This window comes from Microcebus murinus, chromosome X (assembly GCF_040939455.1).
Source record: "Microcebus murinus isolate Inina chromosome X, M.murinus_Inina_mat1.0, whole genome shotgun sequence".
In the NCBI taxonomy this organism is placed as follows: domain Eukaryota; kingdom Metazoa; phylum Chordata; class Mammalia; order Primates; family Cheirogaleidae; genus Microcebus; species Microcebus murinus.
Window position 1 is genome coordinate 36,150,139 of NC_134136.1, and position 19,449 is coordinate 36,169,587.

At 41.8% G+C, this 19,449-nt stretch overlaps 1 protein-coding gene across 3 annotated transcripts in view; it reads left to right on the forward strand.

Moving 5' to 3' along the window:
* Positions 1–2,171: 2,171 nt before the first annotated feature.
* Positions 2,172–19,449, forward strand: part of MID2 (midline 2) — a 97,758-nt gene continuing 80,480 nt past the window's right edge. Inside the window, exons 1-2 of one of the 3 annotated variants that reach the window (XM_012750676.3) lie at positions 2,172–2,289; positions 17,572–18,287. In XM_012750676.3, the coding sequence (XP_012606130.1) occupies positions 17,628–18,287 (660 nt within the window). In that variant the 5' untranslated portion in view covers positions 2,172–2,289; positions 17,572–17,627. Of the gene's footprint in view, positions 2,290–2,397; positions 2,917–17,571; positions 18,288–19,449 lie in introns of those variants that run through there. The other 2 variants (XM_012750637.2, XM_012750666.2) reach the window with 2 other exon arrangements.

Here is a 19,449-nt window from a genome sequence, read left to right on the forward strand (position 1 = left end):
ATAATACATATGCATATGTAAAATTATTTTAACGATTACATAAGTTATTTATCCACTCCTCTGTTATGCTGGGGTCAGCAGACTTCAGTCAAATTATTTTTTTAAAAATTAATTTTTTGTGTGGCAAAAAACCACGTAACCTAAAATTTACCCTTCTAACGATTTCCAAGCATACAGTACAATATTGTCAACCACATGTATATTGTGCAACAAATCTCCAGAATATCCCCCCATCCTACATGACTGAAACTCCACACCCATGGAACAACTCTCCTCTTTTCCCTCTCAACAGCCCCTGACAACCATCATTCTACTTTCTGTTTCTATAAGTTTGACTATTTTAGATAGTCATATAAGTAGAATCATGCAGTATTTGTCTTTTTGTGACTTGCTTATTTCACTTAGCATAATGTCCTCAAGGCTCATGTATGTTGTAACATGTGACAGGATTTCCTTCTTTTTAAGGGTGAATATTATTCCATTGTATGTATATACTACATTTTGTTTATCCATGCATCCACTGATGGACATTAAAGTTGCTTCCATCTCTTGGCAATTGTGAATAATGCTGCTATGAACATGGGTGTGCTAATACCTCTTTGAGATGCTGTTTTCAATTCCCTTGGATAAATACCCAGAAATGAGATTGCTTAATCATCTGGTAGTTCTATTTAATAACCATATTATAGTTCTATTTTTAATTTTAGTTATATTTAATGATCATAAAGTAGTTTTGTTTTTGATTTTTTTCATGAACCTCTATATTGTTTTCCATAGTGACTATACCATTTTACATTTCCTAAATGGTGGCTGTACCATTTTATAACAGTGTGCAATGGTTCCGATTTCTTTGCAACCTTGTTAACACTTATTATTTGCTGGGTTTTCTTTTTTTTTTTTTTTGATAGTGGCCATCCTAACAGATACGAGGTGACATCTCATTGTGGTTTTGATTTGCATTTCTCCGATCTTTAGTAATGTTGAGCATCTTTTCATATGCTTGTTAGCCACTTGTATGTCTTCTTTGGAGAAGTGTCTATTCAAGTCCTTTGCCCATTTTTAAATAGAGTTTTTTTTTATTATTGAGTTGTAGGAGTTCTTCACATATTAGCAATATTAATCCTTTATCAGATAAATGATTTGCAAATATTTTCTCCCATTCTCTAGCTTGCTTTTTCACACTGTTGATTGTGCTTTTTGCTGTGCAGGTTTTTAAAACATTTTATGCAGTCCCATTTACCTATTTTTGCTTCTGTTGCCTCTGATTTTGGTATGACTATTAACTTTTACTTCTTTCCGGGGCTGGACTTTCATCAGGGTAGCCGGTTGTAATTTTTGCCTTCGCTTCCACCTCAGTGTTCTTTAGCACATTGTTTAACAGGGTGTTGGCTGATTACTATTGGTTACCTGACGGGATACACCCAGAGCTACCTTAATTTTTCTGTTCCCATGCATAGTAATGGGAGGCCTATGTGTGTGTGCGTGGAGGTGTTTCCTCCCATTTTCTCAATTCTTTTTCTTCTTCCCTTTTGCCCATGTTAGAAACAGTCTCCTCTGGGGCTTCCTCCTTTCCCAGGGCCATCCACCTTGTGAGTGGGGCGGTGGTCTCTGAGCCAATGACAGATCAGCAAACAGGCTGACTCCAGCCCAGTGGGAGGCTCCTGGGTTCCAAATGGACCAATTAGCTTATTTAGGTACATTGAATACCTGGATAAGTAGCATCTGCCTCATTGTCCTCGTAGTAAGGACCCTCTCTCTGGTTTTGGCGGTCAAGGATTTGAAGGTATAAAATAAACTGTTTTTTTTTTTCTTTTGATGGCTTTAATCCATCCTCACAACTTCTGCCCAAGGCCAATAAAATACAGCCATTCTCCCTTTGTAAAAAGAAAGAGGGGTTGGGTTTCCTTCAATTGTCTGCCCTTTTCTGTCTCCTCCACTATTTTTGTTTTACTCTGTAGTTAACTTTGCATAGAGCAGCTTCATACACAGGACCTGCGCGGTGGACCCAGGCAGTCTCTTCTCTTCTCATTGCTGGTTACAAGGGCTTTTTCCTTGTTGTAACCTGGGGGTTTGTGGGGCCGGGGTGGTGGGAGGGAGAAGAGTTTGACTATAGTCTTCCTTCTGCATTTCACACACATTCTGCGCGCTCGCGCTCTCTCTCTCTCTCTCTCTCTCTCTCACACACACACACACACACACACACACACACACACGCTGGCTTGGGTCCCTCTCGGTGTGTCTTCCTTCAAGATGACAGGGCGCTGGAAAAAAGGTTGCTGGAATCAGCTGGTAGGTACAGTGGTAACCCGAACCCCACCCACCCGCTGCCTTTGCTTGCTCAGGTTTCTCCGGTCACTCCTGCCAGGGGAGAAGACATGTAAATGCGCCTCCAGAGGAGGGGCTGGGGGAGCTGGGAGTGGCGGGGGCGGTGGAAGGTGAGCCCGAGAAGGTGGCCGAGTGCCCCTTCTGCCGGGCCCTTCCCAGTGCTCCCTTGGGGTGTCAGCCTCAGCCCTGTTTTTCCCTACTCCACCCCCCTTTTCGAAGGGATTGCCTTTTTTTTTTTTCCTCTGCGGCGGCGGAAATGACAGTGTGGTGCTGCCGTGGTGTCATGGTGCTGCCCCTGGACTGAGGGGCGAAAACTCTTAAGTTTAGCTCGGGAGACACAGCCGCGGTAGCATCGCGGCCGCCGTGCTGTCCCCTGCGGGGAGCGCGGGCTGGCGGATCCTGGCTGCTGTGCGGCGGCGGCGGCGGCAGCGGCGGCGAAGGCGGGCGGCGGCCTAGAGTGGTGGTGGCGGCGGCGGCGACGGCGGCCCAGGAGCTCGCGCCGGAGCCCCAGCCAGCTCGCTGCGGAGGCAGGCGAGCGCCCAGCGCCCTGGGGCGCGCCGAGGAGATGGCTGGCACCTGGGAACGCTATGGGTAAAACGCGCCCCCTCGCCGGGGCCCTGGGGGTCGATCGTCGCCCCCCGCGCAGGGCTCAGCCCCGGCTCCGGCCGCTCTTCAGGTGCCGCCGGGGCCGGCGCTGGCTGACGGCTCTCGGGTTTGGTGGCGCGGGGTGACGGGGCCCGCGAGGCTCGAGGCGGCAGGGGCTGGGGCCCCGGCCCGGCTCCGGCTCCTGTCGTGCTGCTGGGGCCGGGGCTCCTGCTGCTGCCCTTCTGGGACGGAGTTTGCGCTCCCGGGTGCGGGGCGGGGGCGGCCCGAGGCCTCCCGCGGAGCCTGGCCCGGCCGGGCGCGGGCAGTCCAGCGGCTCCCCCGGCGCCGGGGCGCGAGTCTGGGAAAGGGCACCGCCGCCTTCCCACGCTCCCGCGGCCGGCAGCCTCCTCCGCCCAGGCGGCGCCCCTCGGCCGGCCGTCTGCCGGGCGGTGCTGGCGCAGCAGCCAGCCTTGCTGCGGACACTCTGCCGGCGGGGAGGCCCGGCGAAACTTAATCCCTTCTCTGCCAGGGGAGCGATCCTCCAGTCTCTGTTTGGGTGGTTCCTTATTTCTGGCCTAGCTGTGAAACCAGCTCTGTGGGGGAGAGGGAAAACTTACATGTGTCCACAGGACAGACTGCGACTTAACCAGGGGGAGGTGGGGTTTTTCCATTCCTGGCTCATAAGAATTAAGTAAATAACGGCGGGGTAGATTTACAGAGACATTACTGGTGATGATAAGGTTTAGGTTACTTAGCACGTTGTGTGCAGCACATTATTTTTCAGAGGCGATTATTCTTAGAGCAGGAAATTGGGATCCTGGAGTCATCGGGCTGTTCACTTTCTCTCTCCCACACTCCCCTACCCATCTTCATGATCATTCGTCTTCTTCCTACTTGCCCACCCAAATCTCCCACCAGAGCCCCTCTGCCCCCAGCCTTTCCACATCAACCTGTGCACTCTCAGTCTCCCAGCCATGCAGCGTCTTGCTTCTCAACCGCTTTGACTTTTTGAGGATTTCTGAGCGTGACGCGAGTTGATGGTGTTGGTTGTGTGTCTCTGAGGAGGAGCTCTTATAAAGGAATATGCTGGAAACCATGTAATTAGAGAAGTACGGTGTGTGGGTCTGATTCTCACTTTGGGCCTTTCTGTTCCCTCCCAGTACCCCATCAGTTCTCTGGCAATGTTCCAACTGAAGGGAGTTGCTGAATATGGAGTCGTCCTCCCCTAAGTTTCTTCTGTTTTGGGAACGTTTCATTCCACCCCAAATGGTTAAACTACACCGCCCCCCTCCCACCCCGACATTCTCCTTTCTTTTTTTTTTTTTCCTTTGATTTTTAAATTTCAGAATATTATGGGGGTACAAATGTTTTGGTTACATAAATTGCTTTTGTAGCTTTTTTTTTTTTTTTTTTGAGACAAAGTCTCACTCTGTCTCCCTGGGTAGAGTGTAGTGCCCTCATCACATCTCACAGCAACCTCAAACTCCTGGGCTCAAGCAATTTTCCTGCCTCAGTCTCCTGAGTAGCTCTGACTAAGAACTTGCCCCGCACTGGGCTAATTTTTCTATTTTTAGTAGAGACGAGGTCTCACTCTTGCTCAGGCTGGTCTCCAACTCCTGAGCTCAAGTGATCCTCCTGGGCCTCCCAGCATGCTAGGATTACAGGCATGAGCCACCAAGCCTGGCCTTTTGTAATGTTTTGAGTCAAAGTTGTAAGTGTGCCCATCATTGGAATTCAATGTGTTGGGGGGGGGGAGCGGAAAGAGGGGATGGGTAAATTCACATTCTGCTTTCTAGCTCCTCTGCATACATCACTGCCCAGAGGGGGAAACAGTCTTTACTATTTTTATTTATTCCTGCCCAATCAATTAACTTAATATGGATATATAATGTGAATTAGATTTCTCTTGATTGCTCCTCACAACTTGATTTATGTGGTTGAAATACAGGTCTAGGAGTCTAGATCAGAGAGTTCATCCCAAATCTGATGTTGCATTGGCTTCATGGCCTTAGGACATTCCTATGACCTTTCTTTCATAGTTGGTGCACTTGTGTAAAAGGCATAATACTGTGTACAGGGTATTGTGAGTCTTGGCTTGGTCCTTTGAAGATGAAAGGGTTCTATAAATCCTCAGCATTATACTTTTCAAAGAAAGCACTTCATTTACCTTTTATTAGGTTAGTGGATTGACTGGGTGTAAATGTAAGTAGGAACCTTAGTTGACTGAGAACCTTACTTTGCCATTATTAGCCCTCCTGGGAGCCAAATCTATCATCATACATAGGTCCTAAATCTGTTTTTTCCTCCAATACATGTACAACTGAATAAAAACATACATATAACTAGGTATACAGAGTTTTGGTGATAATTTTAAGTTGAGGCTTGTATCATATCTAATGTGTTCTAACAATCTGAGTCAAACTCATTTGAAAACATAATCTCTCCTATTCTTATCCTATATAGGAGCAGTTAGTTAATTTCTAATGAAAAGTGGCATACATAATTTTAGGCATGGCTATATAAGTATGATTAGTATCTAGCAGCAGGAAGTCAACAATATTTATTAAGCACCTATAATATGCAGAGTTCTCTGCTGACTGGGCTGGAAGCCCCACACTTGGCTTAGTATTTTGGTCTCCTCTTTGTTCCAGGCCTAACTCCATACTTGTGGCTCCAGGATTAGGACAGGGAAGGGCTGTGTAGGACAGAGATAGAGGCCAGGGTCATGAAGGGGTGGTTGTGTTCCTCCTATATTTACTTTTATAACTACTAGAATTCTCATCTGGCATGTTGTACCTTGCAAGGCCACCTCTGGGAAGTACTGCTACAAATCAGAGTGACTTGGTTGCTTTATGAACATATCATCTGAACGGTGCAAATTGATTTAGATGAAATTGGTTTAGTTAATCCCTCCTCTAAGAGCTGAGAAACTTGCTCTAACTTGCAGATCCCAAAGTAGTGCCAGTGGAGTCTTATAATTGCATCCAAATATTGCTCTGGGTAGTGATCCTATCCATTCCCTCATCCCTCCTCCTATAAAATCTGCTGACACTAACAGTTGACAAGGAAACTACAGGAGTATGTCTTCATTGCTCAGTGAACCTCATTGGCTTGGTGAAGAGGAGAGAATGTTGTCTTTTCATTCTATCCCTTCGAACTCAAATTCTGTCTTTCTCAACAGGGACATAGAGACCTAAAAATGGTGCGTACAGGGCTGAGGCACAGTATATATCTCAAATGGCTATTGGAGGTATCTGCTTGGCCTTAAGTGTGTCTGTCATTCAATCTTTTTTTAATCAAATTTATTTTATTATTTATTTATTTTTGAGGCATAGTCTTGCTCTCTCACCTTGTGTAGAGGTGCAGTCATCCTAGCTCACTGCAACCTCAAACTCCTGGGCTCAAGTAATCCTCTTGCCTTAGCCTCCTGAGTAGCTGGGATTTGGGCCCGCACCAGGACACCCTCCCCCAGCCCCCGCTAATTTTTCTATTTTTAGTAGAGATGCCTCTTGCTCTTGCTCAGGCTGGTATCAAACTCCTGAGCTCAAGCAATTTTACAGCCTCTGCTTCCCAGGGTACTAGGATTATAGGCATGAGCCACCTAGCGCAGCCTGTCATTCAATCTTTATAGATCTTGGTAACTTCCTAGCTGTTAGGCCATGCAACTTGGCTGCTAATGGAGGCCAAGAGGTGTTCCATTTCCATTTAGCACTAAGTTTCTGTTCTCTTCTTCTGTGCAAATGAGAGAATGAGGCTCTGTGTTCATGAAGTACCTCCTTACTTAAGCTGGATGTCTTAAGTTAGAGTATTGCATCATCAAAATAGTTGTAATATGTCGATACCGGCTATACAACAGTTCAGGAGAGTTCTAAACTATTCACTTTTTGATGAATGATTTTTTTTAATTTCAGCATATTATGGGGGTACAAATGTTTAGGTTACATGTGTTGCCTTCCCCCCACCAGAGTCAGAGCTTCAAGCGTGTCCATCCCCCAGATGGTGCTGGTGAATGAAATTTTGGTACCAAGGTGTGGTGTATTTCAGATCTCTCAAAAACATGTGTTCATCACTGAGCAGTGCACAGAAGAGATTAGAAAATTATTTCTCAACAAGCATGTTGGGTCATGCTAGCAAATGAGAAGACCAGATGAGTGGTGTTGAGACAAGAAATGCAGCTCCAATTATCCCCCTATTCAGACTACTAGTACCCTTTTTATATCCTGTCTCCTCCAAGGATCAATATATGTTTCTCCCTCCACTTTCATGTATTAAAAGTCTGCTAGCACATCTTGTATTTTCCTGGTTAGAGCTGGAACCCATACTACTAAGTGAAGTATCCCAAGAATGGAAGAACAAGCACCACATATACTCACCAGCAAACTGGTATTAACTGAGCAGCACCTAAGTGGACTCATAGGAACTACAGTAAAAGGGTATTGGGCAGGTGGGAGGGGGAGGGGGCAGGTATATACATACATAATGAGTGAGATGTGCACCATCTGGGGGATGGTCACGCTGGAAACTCAGACTTGTGGGGGGAGGGGGGAAGGGCATTATTTGAAACCTTAAAATTTGTACCTCCATAATATGCTGAAATAAAAAAAAGTCTGCTAAGTGTGGGCTCTGAAAGTCTGTGGCTCTTTCTACTTGTTTCTCTCTTTCCATTTTCTCCTTCTTCATGACTCTAGCCAGATATAATCTTTTTGATAGTCAATCCTGCAGCTTCTGCATCTTCCCCACCCCCCACTTATTTTTTTTAAGACAGAGTCTTGCTCTGTTGCCCCACTAGAGTGCAGTGGCATCATCATAGCTCACAGCAACCTCAAACTCCTGGGCTCAAGTGAGCCTCTTGCCTCAGCCTCCTGAGTAGCTGGGACTACAGGTGTGCATCACTTTGCCCAGCTAATTTTTTCTATTTTCTGTTTGGGGACAGGGTCTCTCTCTTGCTCAGTGCTGATCTCCAATTCCTGAGCTCAAATGATCTCCAGCCTCGGGCTCCCAGTGTGCTAAGATTACAGGCATGAGCCACTGTGCCTGGCCTGCACTTTCCCTTAGAAATCCTATAAACTACTAAGACTACTAGATGGTATAAGGTGTTTAAAGTATGGGTGGTGGAGGGATTTTGAATAATGTGCCAACATCCTGTCATTCCCTTCTGCATGTGGAGTTTACCTGAATACATACTAGGATATTGGTTCAGCCTATGTGGGTTATCAAAGCATCAAAAGTGGGTTCAGCCTAAGTGGGTTAGCAAAATAGTTATCCTGCTTGAGTTCCTATCTCCCTTCAGAGCTCTAACTGCCTGACCTTGGGGCTTTGTCTCAGTCTCTTTCCTGCAGGTCAGACTCCTCTGGTTGATGAACAGCCTGCCCAGTCTCTGGATCTGGTAACAAACCCTTTATATAATCTAAGATTCTCCTGAAATCCCAGTATTTGCAATTTCCTTGGATAGGAGGAGCATAATGTATGGACATGGCAGACAATGCTAATTGAGGACAGTGGAGTATCTGAATATATGATATACCCCGGAGATAGGAAAATGGTTTATGGTCCAGAATGCTCAATCACTTTGTCTATAGCCCTTTGTTCAGTGTTGCTAGGATCCATGTGGTTCCCAGGGAAGTAGAAGCTTGATTTCAAGTAGGCCTCTGTTATTTGTCCTTTGTTTTGGACCCGAACTTGGGGTCCTTTCAGCCTAACTTTCAACAGCATGTTTTACATGCATATATTGCCAATTTTATTCTGTAGAAGTAGAGATGACCGCCCATCAAGGTGTACCACTGAACATTTAAAAATTTGCAAGTATCTCATTGAGTAACAGAGGTTGGGAAAAGCAGTTCTAGAAAAGATGGAAAGCTGTACCGGTGGCAGTAGATAAATTAAGTTTATTCTCCATTTGTTCCCCAACCTTGCAACTGCCAGTGTAATCTGCATTAAGATAAAGGTGTTATGATTTGTATTTGGGATTCCTGTCAATTGTCATGTGTTACCTTGGCAAATCCGTTTCTTGGTTACTTAGATTAATTTTTGTCTTTGTAGCAGATGTAGGATTTTAGTTCTGCTATTTTGATATTCATTTTAATGTTTATGATGACTATAATATATAAAATATCCAGTGGTTGGATTTAGGAGCTAATAATTGAAAAGAATATAATTAAATCCATGTACTATAAAACATTAAAAAGGTTTTAATAACCTATTAGATAGGAACTAGCTCTGGTGCTCTCTGCCAGTTGGTAATCAGCCTCTCATCCTGAGCTCTCCCTATGAGTGATGAAAGCTTAAGAGAAAAGAAGAGAGACAGTTCTTCCCTTGAGGGTTAGGGGGGGATCCTGGTGTAAAGAGGAAGACATGAACATAAGAAAGACCACAATCAGACCCGTGGTCCTCCAGAAGTCTTGTGGGAGAGTGTGGTTGTCCTCCATTATGTCAACCATGTGTTTGGGATGAATTTCCAAACATTTTTATCTTTTCTTAATAACTTGCTTTGTATCTGTCATCTGTGAATGTGTGATGAGAATACCTGTATTTGTAAAGCAAGTTAATACTTACTTTATCCTTATCTGATCCTCACAAGAGCCTGTGATATGGGTAGGGCAGGTATTTTTCATTAGATAGATGAGGAAGCCATGGCCAAAAGAGTTTAAATGTCTTACCTAGGATTGCTCAGCTAATTTGGTTTAGATCCGGGACTACAACCAGTCTCTATTATGAGAAGCAAATGAGATAATGGCTTTGAAACCATTTGAAAAGTATAAAATGATATACAAATGTAAGGTGACATTATTAATTATGATTCCTGACCACCTAGACCCTTTCTTTCTAGGTTTCTATTTTCAGTCTTTATCTTATAGAGTGCAAATTCTATGCATTGATTGCCTTTTGTGTTCCCAAATGATCGTTTTTCAGCTTCAAGGGATCCTTTTCTAATCATAGTGTTCTGGGATTTGGTTGTCTTCTTTTTCAGTTCCCAAAGATGTTTCTGTTAGTTTATATTCCCATGGGACTTCTCTTCCCTTTAGTTGTCTTCTAGAACATCCATTTTATCTTCCTTGAGGTACAACAGGCAAAACCACTGTACTTCAGCACCCTGGCTCAGTCACAAAAATGTAATGTATTTTGTTTATTTCCATTTCCTATGGTAGTGATGTCCATTTAATAAATAAGATGTCTGTTTTTAGGAGCTATTTTACAATAGGTGTCTTTTCTATGTGGTAACAGATAGAGCAAGAGCTCTATAATAATAGGATGTCAGAGCTGTAAAGCATCTTAAAGAGATCATCTGGTGATTCTAGTCCAACCTGAACATTTTACATTTGAACATTTGTTTACTTGAACATTTGAGGAAACATTAGACTAAGCTAGGATTCATTTGCTCATCCCCCAAGGCAGGGAGACCGTTTCTAGGACTTTAAAGAAGACCTCATGAGACATTAATGTTAATATACTGAAGAATGTTTACTTTATATTAATTTGTTTTTTTAAAAAACCCTACAGCTCAGCTCAATTCTTAATCTATAGCCCAGAGATTAGGCTTGATTTCACACTCATGGATTTTCTGTGAGGAAGGGGATATTATGGCCCCTCAGAGGAGGTAGTCAAAGCCCAGAGCCATGCTCTGCAGATCTGGAAGATAAAAACTAGACAGAATATTAACTGTTGAAATAAATGGGCATTTAATTATGCTCAAATAACATTTGAAATAATAGAATTCTGCCAAGTGCAGATCATGGCTTCTCAATCAGAGTTAGCTAAAGAGTGCTAGATTTGGAGGGCAATGCTGAAATCAGTCTTTTCAAGGTGTAGGATGCATTATTTTTACCTCAATCATCCTCATTGAATATCTTCTATATTTCTACCCAGTCACATTGCCATAGGATACCTTCCTATAGTTTATTCTTATCAACTTTTTTCAGAGGTCTCAGCCTAAAGGGGGTGGGTGCAGGGTAAAAATAAGCTATACAGAAATAATTTTTAATAGAGCATATTATGCTGTATTAGAGCATAGATACAGAGCATATTTATGCATAGAGAAAATGCATAAACATTCATATTTGGCTACATGACAGTAACTATATGATACCTTCCTATAGTTTATTCTCATCAACTTTTTTCCGAGGTCTCAACCTGAAGGTGGGGTGGGGGGTGTTGCAGGGTGACCATAAGCCATATGAGGAAACGATTTTTTAATAGAGCCAAGGCAAATACAGAAATATATGTATTTGACTACATGGCAGTAACTAAATGGTTTGGAAAGGAACTAATCAGGGTGTGTGGATGTGGGCATTTCTTTTCTTAATATGGCAACTGATTCTGCCATCCCAGGCATTTCATCAATGCATTTTTATGACAAACCATTTTTCTGGCAAAAGTCTCATGATTACCTGTCATTGGGTCACACCCTAACAGGTTCACATCTTGTTTTTATCATTAGCACATTCTCTAACTCTGTATAGATTAGTGATTCAAAAACTTTTTGAAGTTACAACACTCTGACATTGTTTAATTTTTGTCATGCCACTTCCTCCTCCTAAATGTATTTCATGATAATAGGAGTCAAATATTTGTCAGGAGTCATGTATATTTCTTAGGTGAATAAAAATTGGGAGCTAAGAATTTTCTGACACTTGTTGATCATTGGAGATATCCTAGAGTATTGCAAAACTTAGAGAAGGAATCACTGACCTAGAAAAACAATCAAAAGGAGTAAGCAATCCAATAGAGTTTATAAATACTACATAATTGCACAGTTGGCAATATAGCATAGTGATTAACTACTTGTACTCTGCAGTCAGACAGACTTGAATTTGAATGTCTTAAAAATTGAGATATAATTCACATACTATAATATTCACAGTTTTAAAGTGTACAATTCAATGGTTTTTAGTATATTCATAAAGTTGTGCAACCATCACTACTATCTAGTTTCAGAACACTTTCTACGTTCCAAAAAGTCACTCTTCATCTCCCATACCCTCCCACACCCACCCCTGGCAACCACTAATCTACTTTCTCTTCCTATGGGTTTGCCTATTCTGGGCATTTCATATAAAAGGAATCAGACAATATATGGCCTTTTGTGACTGGCTTCTTTCACTTAGCTTAATGTTTTCAAGGAGCATCCATGTTGTAGCATGTATCAGTACTTCATTCCTTTTTGTAGCCAAATATTTAATAATACTCCATTGTAGGGATATACCACATTTTGTTTATCCATTCATCAATTGACGGATGTTTGGGTTGTTCCCTTTTTGCTATTATGACTACAGCTGCTATGAACATTTGTGTACAAGCTTTTGAGTGAGCTTGTTTTCAGTTCTTTTGGGTATATACCTAGGAGTGGAATTGCTGGGTCATAAGGTAACTCTACATTTAACCTTTTGAGGAACTGCCAAACTATTCCCCAAAGCAGCTGCACCATTTTGAATTCTCACCAGCAATGTATGAGGGCTCCAGTTTCTCCACATCCTGACTGATGTGCTATTTTCTGGTCTTTGTTTATTTGTTTGGTTTTATTATAGCCATCGTAGTGAGTGTGAAGTAGTGTCTCAATGTGGCTTTCATTTGCATTTCCCTAATGGCTAATGATGTTGACCATCTTTTAATATACTTATTGACCATTTGTATATCTTCTTTGGAGAAATGTCTATTCAAGTCCTTTGCCCATTTTTCAGTTGGATTGTTTGTCTTTTTTATTGTTGAGTTGTAAGAGTTCTGTGTATTTATAGATACTAGACCCATATCAGTTTTCTCCTATTCTGTGGGTTGTCTTTTCACTTTGTTGATGGTGTTGTTTTTATCACTAGCAGCATGAAAGTTTTAAATGCATTTTTTGTTTTTTTTTGGAGATGGGGTCTTGCTCTGTCACCTAGGCTGGAGTGCAGTGGTGCAATCATATATAGCACACTGCAACATTGAACTCCTGGGCTCAAGCGATCCTCCTGCCTCAGCCTCCCAACTAGCTTGGACTACAGGCATGTACAACCATGCCAAGCTAATTTTTTTTTTCATATAAGTTTTTAGAGACAGCGTCTTGCTATGTTACTCAGGCTTGAACTCCTGTCTTAAAGTAATCCTCCAATCTCAGCCTCCCCAGTTGGTGGGATTATAAGCACGAGCCACTGCGCCTGGCTAAAGTTTTAAATTTTGATGAAGTACCATTAATCTGTATTTTCTTTGGTTGCTTGTGCCTTTTATATCTTCTAAGAAACTGTTGCCTCATTTAAGTTCACAAGGATTTTCACCTATCTTTCCTGCTAAGAGTTTTATAGTTTCAGCTTATACCTTTAGGTTATTGATCTGTTTTGAGTTAATTTGTATATATGGTGTGAGATAGGGGTCCAACTTTATCCTTTTGCATGCAGATATCCAGTTGTCCCAGCACCATTTGTTGAAAATATTTTTCTTTCTCCACTGAATGGTTTTGGAATCCTTGTCAAAAATCAGTTGACCATAAATATATGGGTTTATTTCTGGAGTTTTATTCTAAGTTTGATTCTTAGCTTTGCTACTTGCAAGAACTTGGACAAGTTACCCTTTCTTATAATAACAGTACCTACCTTTTAGAGAGTTGTTATGAAAATTAAATGATAGAATGCATATAAAGGGTATTGTAAAGGTGCTTTGATAATCAAGGAGGTAGGGAAAATGGAGGATAGTTGAAAGGATGCTAAAATATTAGGAGTAACCAGAACAAGGAGGCTTCCTAAATGAGAAATGATTGAACACATGTTTGAAGAAGTTGAGAAACATTCAGTTCCCTAAAATTGGATAAAACAGTTACTATATGACAATAAAGTCAAATAGCATAGAAACAGTATAGAAAAGTTACTTACAATAAGCAACAGACAGTAACCATCTTATCATATTCTTTATAGAGCTGAAATCAGTTAAGGTAGGTTATTTTAGAGTACTAATGCTTGAATTTTTTTCTTTCAAGGACCCTTGAAAATCTTTTGAAAGCTTTGGACAACCCTCTCCCCATAAAAATGCATATATGACATGCACACAACATTCTGCACTTCTAGGATGTTCAGAAGTCACTGGTTAAAATTCCTATTTGAGGCTGGGCATGGTGGTTCATGCCTGTAGTCCTAGCACTTTGGGAGGCCAAGGCAGGAGGATTGCTTGAGGCCAGGAGTTCAACACCAATCTGGTCAACATAGAGAGGCCCTGTCTATACAAAAAAAGTTTTTTAAAAATTTAGATGGGCATGATGGTGTGCACCTGTAGTCCCAGCTACTCAGAAGTCTGAGGCAGGAGGATTGCCTGAACCCAGGAGTTTGAGGTTGCAGTGAAGTATGATGATGCCACTGTACTCCAGCCCAGGCAACAGAGAGTGAGACTCTGTCTCAAAAAAAAAATGGGGTGCGGTGGCTCACGCCTGTAATCCTAGCACTCTGGGAGGCCGAGGCGGGCAGATTGCTCGAGGTCAGGAGATTGAAACCAGCCTGAGCAAGAGCGAGACCCTGTCTCTACTATAAATAGAAAGAAATTAATTGGCCAACTAATATATATAGAAAAAATTAGCCGGGCATGGTGGTGCATGCCTGTAGTCCCAGCTACTTGGGAGGCTGAGGCAGCAGGATTGCTTGAGCCCAGGAGTTTGAGGTTGCTGTGAGCTAGGCTGACGCCATGGCACTCACTCTAGCCTGGGCAACAAAGCGAGACTCTGTCTCCAAAAAAAAAAAAAAAAAAAAAATGCTATTTTGACTTTACCCAAGGCAATCCTCCTGATCCATTACGTACTTTACCAAGCTTAATTTCATAGTGAGGTTCAAGTGTCACACTGACTCCAAACAAATTTTAGGGCTCCAGGCAAAACTGAAAAGCTTTTTCTCTGTACAGAGAATTTATATGGCACCCGTGTAAGACTTAGGAGAGCTGTGGTACTCTAATTGTTTTTATATAAGTTTCAACACATAATACGTGCCTTTCAGCAGTATTCCTGACCAACCCAGGTAGCTTCCAACAGAGACATTGAGGAATGAAGACATACAGTTCTAGAAGAAGTAGTAATAGCAATGCAGTGTGAGGTAGAGATGGGTCTAAAGAAAGAGATATGACCCTGGAAGTTATTCAAAATGAGTTAGACAAATTCAGAGAAACTCAGAGGGACACAGAGAGACAGATAAAAATAGAAGCGGAAACATGCTGTTTAGAAGCCCTCTCCTTAATAGTCAAGGTAAACTTAAGTGAAGGAGTTAAGATGATTGAAATTAAGGTGTAGGGGAAAGAGCAAAGGTATTGGCATTAGACTACTGACCTGTGCTCTGGTATGTATGTTTCTGGTTGATTTACTTAATGGCTCTAGGTCCTAGTTTCATAACTATAAGATGGATATAGTACCAGTAACTTCCTTACAGGCTTCCTGAAAGAATTTAGTGACATAATGTATAAAGTACCCAGTACTTAACTGAGTACCCAGAAAGCAGGAGGTGTTCAATAGATTAGATGCTGGCTCCCTTCTTACTGCTGGTTTAAGGGATGCGTCACTAACAATTATTGAATACAGTACCTAGTTTTTGTGAGGCACCATGCTGTGAATAAATCTATGAAATAGTCAATGCCCTCAAGGTCAGGGAGAGTTAGCTGGAGATGTAGATATGTAAATGAAATAAAACAGAATGTTCTGGAAATCACCAGTGGTTGAAGTGATAAATGTGTAAATGAGGGAACTCCTAAGTTTCTATGCTTGGATGGTGATATTCACCAGATAGGGAAAGTCAGAAGAGGAGTAGGTATTTTTTGTGTGTGTGTGTGTGTGTGTGTGTGTGTATGTTTTTTTTTTTTTTTTTTTTTTTTGCAGGAGTGAGGATGAGCATAACAAGTCCATTTACGGATATGTTGCATTTGAGCATCTGAGGGATATAGCAAGTGGATCTATCTAAGGCAATATTCCTGCCTTCAGTGAAAATTGGAATCTTTCATCTCTAAAGTCTCTTCCAATTCTAAGATTCCATGAAAAGTGTACATTTTAATTGTTTTACTTTTTCATCTCTATAGATGAAGGCTGATAGATGTTATAAGCTATAAAATACTGGCTAACAATTTTCAAGCACTTGTAAATTGTAAAATAAAAATACCATGTCTCACTTTTTTTTAAAAAAAGTGGCTATACAAACATAAACCTACTAATAAACCAATTGAGAGTGACTGATTTACAAAATGATTCTTTACTTTTATAGCCCAATTTCCTATTGATTGCGATTAGTTAGTTAGCTCAGTGCACTTAAAAAGTTTGATTTAGAAACAGCTTTTAGGTGTATATCTATTGTACTTACACACATGGTATAATTGTATTCAGTATTTATGTATCCTTTGAGATATGTAGATATCACTGATAAATGACAATATCTGAACAAATATCAATAGCAGAATCAAATTTTCAAGCCCTGCTGAGTGCCCCCAGTGATAGTGAGATGATTAATAGAAGCTACTCAGAAGCAAAAGATGCCTTTCTCTTCCCTATAAATAGGACTAACATTTTCAGTCAATAAGATGTTTTATATTTTTTCCTTAGTTAAGGCTAACTTAGTTGTGTGTGTGTATTTTAATTAGTGGAAGACACATGACAGTAAGTATGTATGTGTTCAGCACAGAAATGCCTGTGGGAGAATGGATAGATTGACCAAGAGGTTAGTTTCTTGTCAGTGGGGTCTTCTTTTACTCTCTGCATGCTAAAAATGAAGGTTACCACATCTGAAAATTTTTGGCTGCTTACATTGCTAATTTCTATCTAGATCTTGATTTGCATTCTGTTATGTTTAGGAAGTATGAAAAGACACATGGGAGGTGAGCTTTATAACAGACTTGTGCTGCTAGTTCAGCAGGTATTTAATAATAAAAGCAAACTGAAGCCACAAGGTAATATGACTTCATGAATGATCAACAACTATTGCTGAGTAAGTCAAAAAGTTATAATCATTCTTCATTTGATTTGATGAAATGAAGGGTTTTCTGTAGGTGAGGGAAGAAAGTGAAAGTGAAAACTATCATCTTTTGTCTCTAGGAACACAGTTTATTAGTAATAGGATGGAATAGAAATCTCCATGTGTGATAATGGGAAGTAATTCAAGTTTACACTCTGAAGAAGAGCTTATTATCCTGTACCAAGAACTACATTTTTCTAAAGTTCTCTCTTCTTTTTTATGCAGACTCTCAGAATGGAATCTTTTCAGGAAGTAGACAGTTAGTTTAAAATATGGCCTTGTTTTCCTCCCACTGGATGTGAAATAGGAGCGGCTCCTATAATTTTACCTTGACGTGAAATAAAGAACAATACTGGAGAATAGATTGAGAATTTTGCAGAGCCTCAGCCTCATCCATAGCCGAGGACAAGAGATGGCAGTGTAGAATATGTGAGAGAATGATCCATGCCAATGTTGTGCGCTGGAATGGTAATGTTAACTCAGTCAACCAGGATTCAGAGGTGGCCACTGGTTCTATTTATTAGTGCAGGAAAATAAACTCAGGCATTTGTCAAAAACAAGGTTTGAAGGGGGAGAACGGCTTCCTGATTAATTCCCAAATTGCTTTCCTATTGCTCAAGCATCCCTGGGGAGCCCAGCATGTAAAGCTTCCATTGGTTAGTACATAATTATGTTATATCCACTTTTCCTTTAGAAATGCTTAATGACTTTTGCATTGTATTCTTTGCAGGTGAAAGCCCAGCCTCTGTGGTTCTTAATGCCTCAGCAGGATTATTTTCACTAAAGATGGAAACACTGGAGTCTGAATTGACCTGTCCAATCTGCCTAGAGTTGTTTGAAGACCCCCTTCTGCTCCCTTGTGCTCATAGCCTTTGCTTCAGCTGTGCCCATCGCATCTTGCTCTCAAGCTGTAGCTCTGGTGAATCCATTGAACCCATTACTGCTTTCCAGTGTCCTACATGCAGGTATGTTATCTCTCTGAACCACCGAGGCCTGGATGGTCTCAAGAGGAATGTGACCCTGCAAAACATTATTGATCGCTTCCAGAAGGCTTCAGTCAGTGGGCCTAATTCTCCAAGTGAGAGCCGCCAGGAGAGGACTTATAGGCCCAGCACCGCCATGTCTAGTCAGCGAATTGCTTGCCAATTCTGTGAGCAGGACCCACCAAGGGATGCAGTGAAAACATGCATCACCTGTGAAGTCTCCTACTGTGACCGCTGCCTGCGGGCCACACACCCCAACAAGAAACCTTTCACCAGCCACCGCCTGGTGGAACCAATGCCAGACACACATCTTCGAGGGATCACCTGCCTGGACCATGAGAATGAGAAGGTGAACATGTACTGTGTATCTGATGACCAACTGATCTGTGCCTTATGCAAACTGGTGGGTCGTCACCGAGACCATCGGGTGGCATCCCTGAATGATCGATTTGAGAAACTCAAGGTAAGGGATCTGGGGAAATATCCCTCATACAACTTTGTCTCTTAGTATACAGTTAGATAGTTAGCAAGTTCCCTAATAAAATGGATCATTTTTCATACATGACAAATGAGTTAATTCAAGTTGTTTTCATGAGGAATAACCTACTCACCTGCAAGCTCTCACAGGCACCTGTCTCATCTGTTGCATAAGCCTTCTTGCATTCATACACTTCTGGCCAATTCTGGGGGAGTTAGCCCATGGCCTGCCACACCAGTAGTCCATCCAGGGAAAGAGCACCCTCTCTCCTCTGTCAGTGACATAGTGCATGTTACATATCTTAGCCGCCATCTTTCCACCTCTTCTTCTAAGTATGTGAATACCTGTGTAGGTGTACTATAATTAGCATATGTGCTGATTTGCATATGTATATAGCAATGGGAAGGTGGGGTGTATCTCTGGAGGTGGAGTTGTCTAAGTATATCTATGTAGGTGAGAGATTTTTGTGGAGGACATTAATGTATGTTTGTGTTTACATAATACACTAAAGAAAAAAATGTTTGGCATCGGCCATTACATATTGCCATTAAACAGTTAACACAGGGCTAATTCTAAGCCTGCCTTTAAAAACAAAACAAAACAAACCGACAAAAAAGAAACTTCAGGCCGGGCGCGGTGGATCATGCCTATAATCCTAGCTCTCTGGGAGGCCGAGGCGGGCGGATTGCTCAAGGTCAGGAGTTCAAAACCAGCCTGAGCAAGAGCAAGACCCCGTCTCTACTATAAAAATAGAAAGAAACTAATTGGCCAACTGATATATATATATAAAATTAGCCGGGCATGGTGGCGCATGCCTGTAGTCCCAGCTACTCGGGAGGCTGAGACAGAAGGATCGCTCGAGCCCAGGAGTTTGAGGTTGCTGTGAGCTAGGCTGAAGCCACGGCACTCACACTAGCCTGGGCAACAAAGCGAGACTCTGTCTCAAAAAAAAAAAAAAGAAACTTCAGTGTACCATGAAATCAGAAGGGATGATCAAATATCTTAACTAAAAATTTAAATTGAAGCTGAAAAATATTTAATCTAGTATCAAATTTTGTGCCAGTGTTCATTATTATGGGGTACAGACTCAAGCACTTGTTTATAGTTCTTGCCTTAGAAATTCCTAGCCTCTCATTTGTGTTCAGTG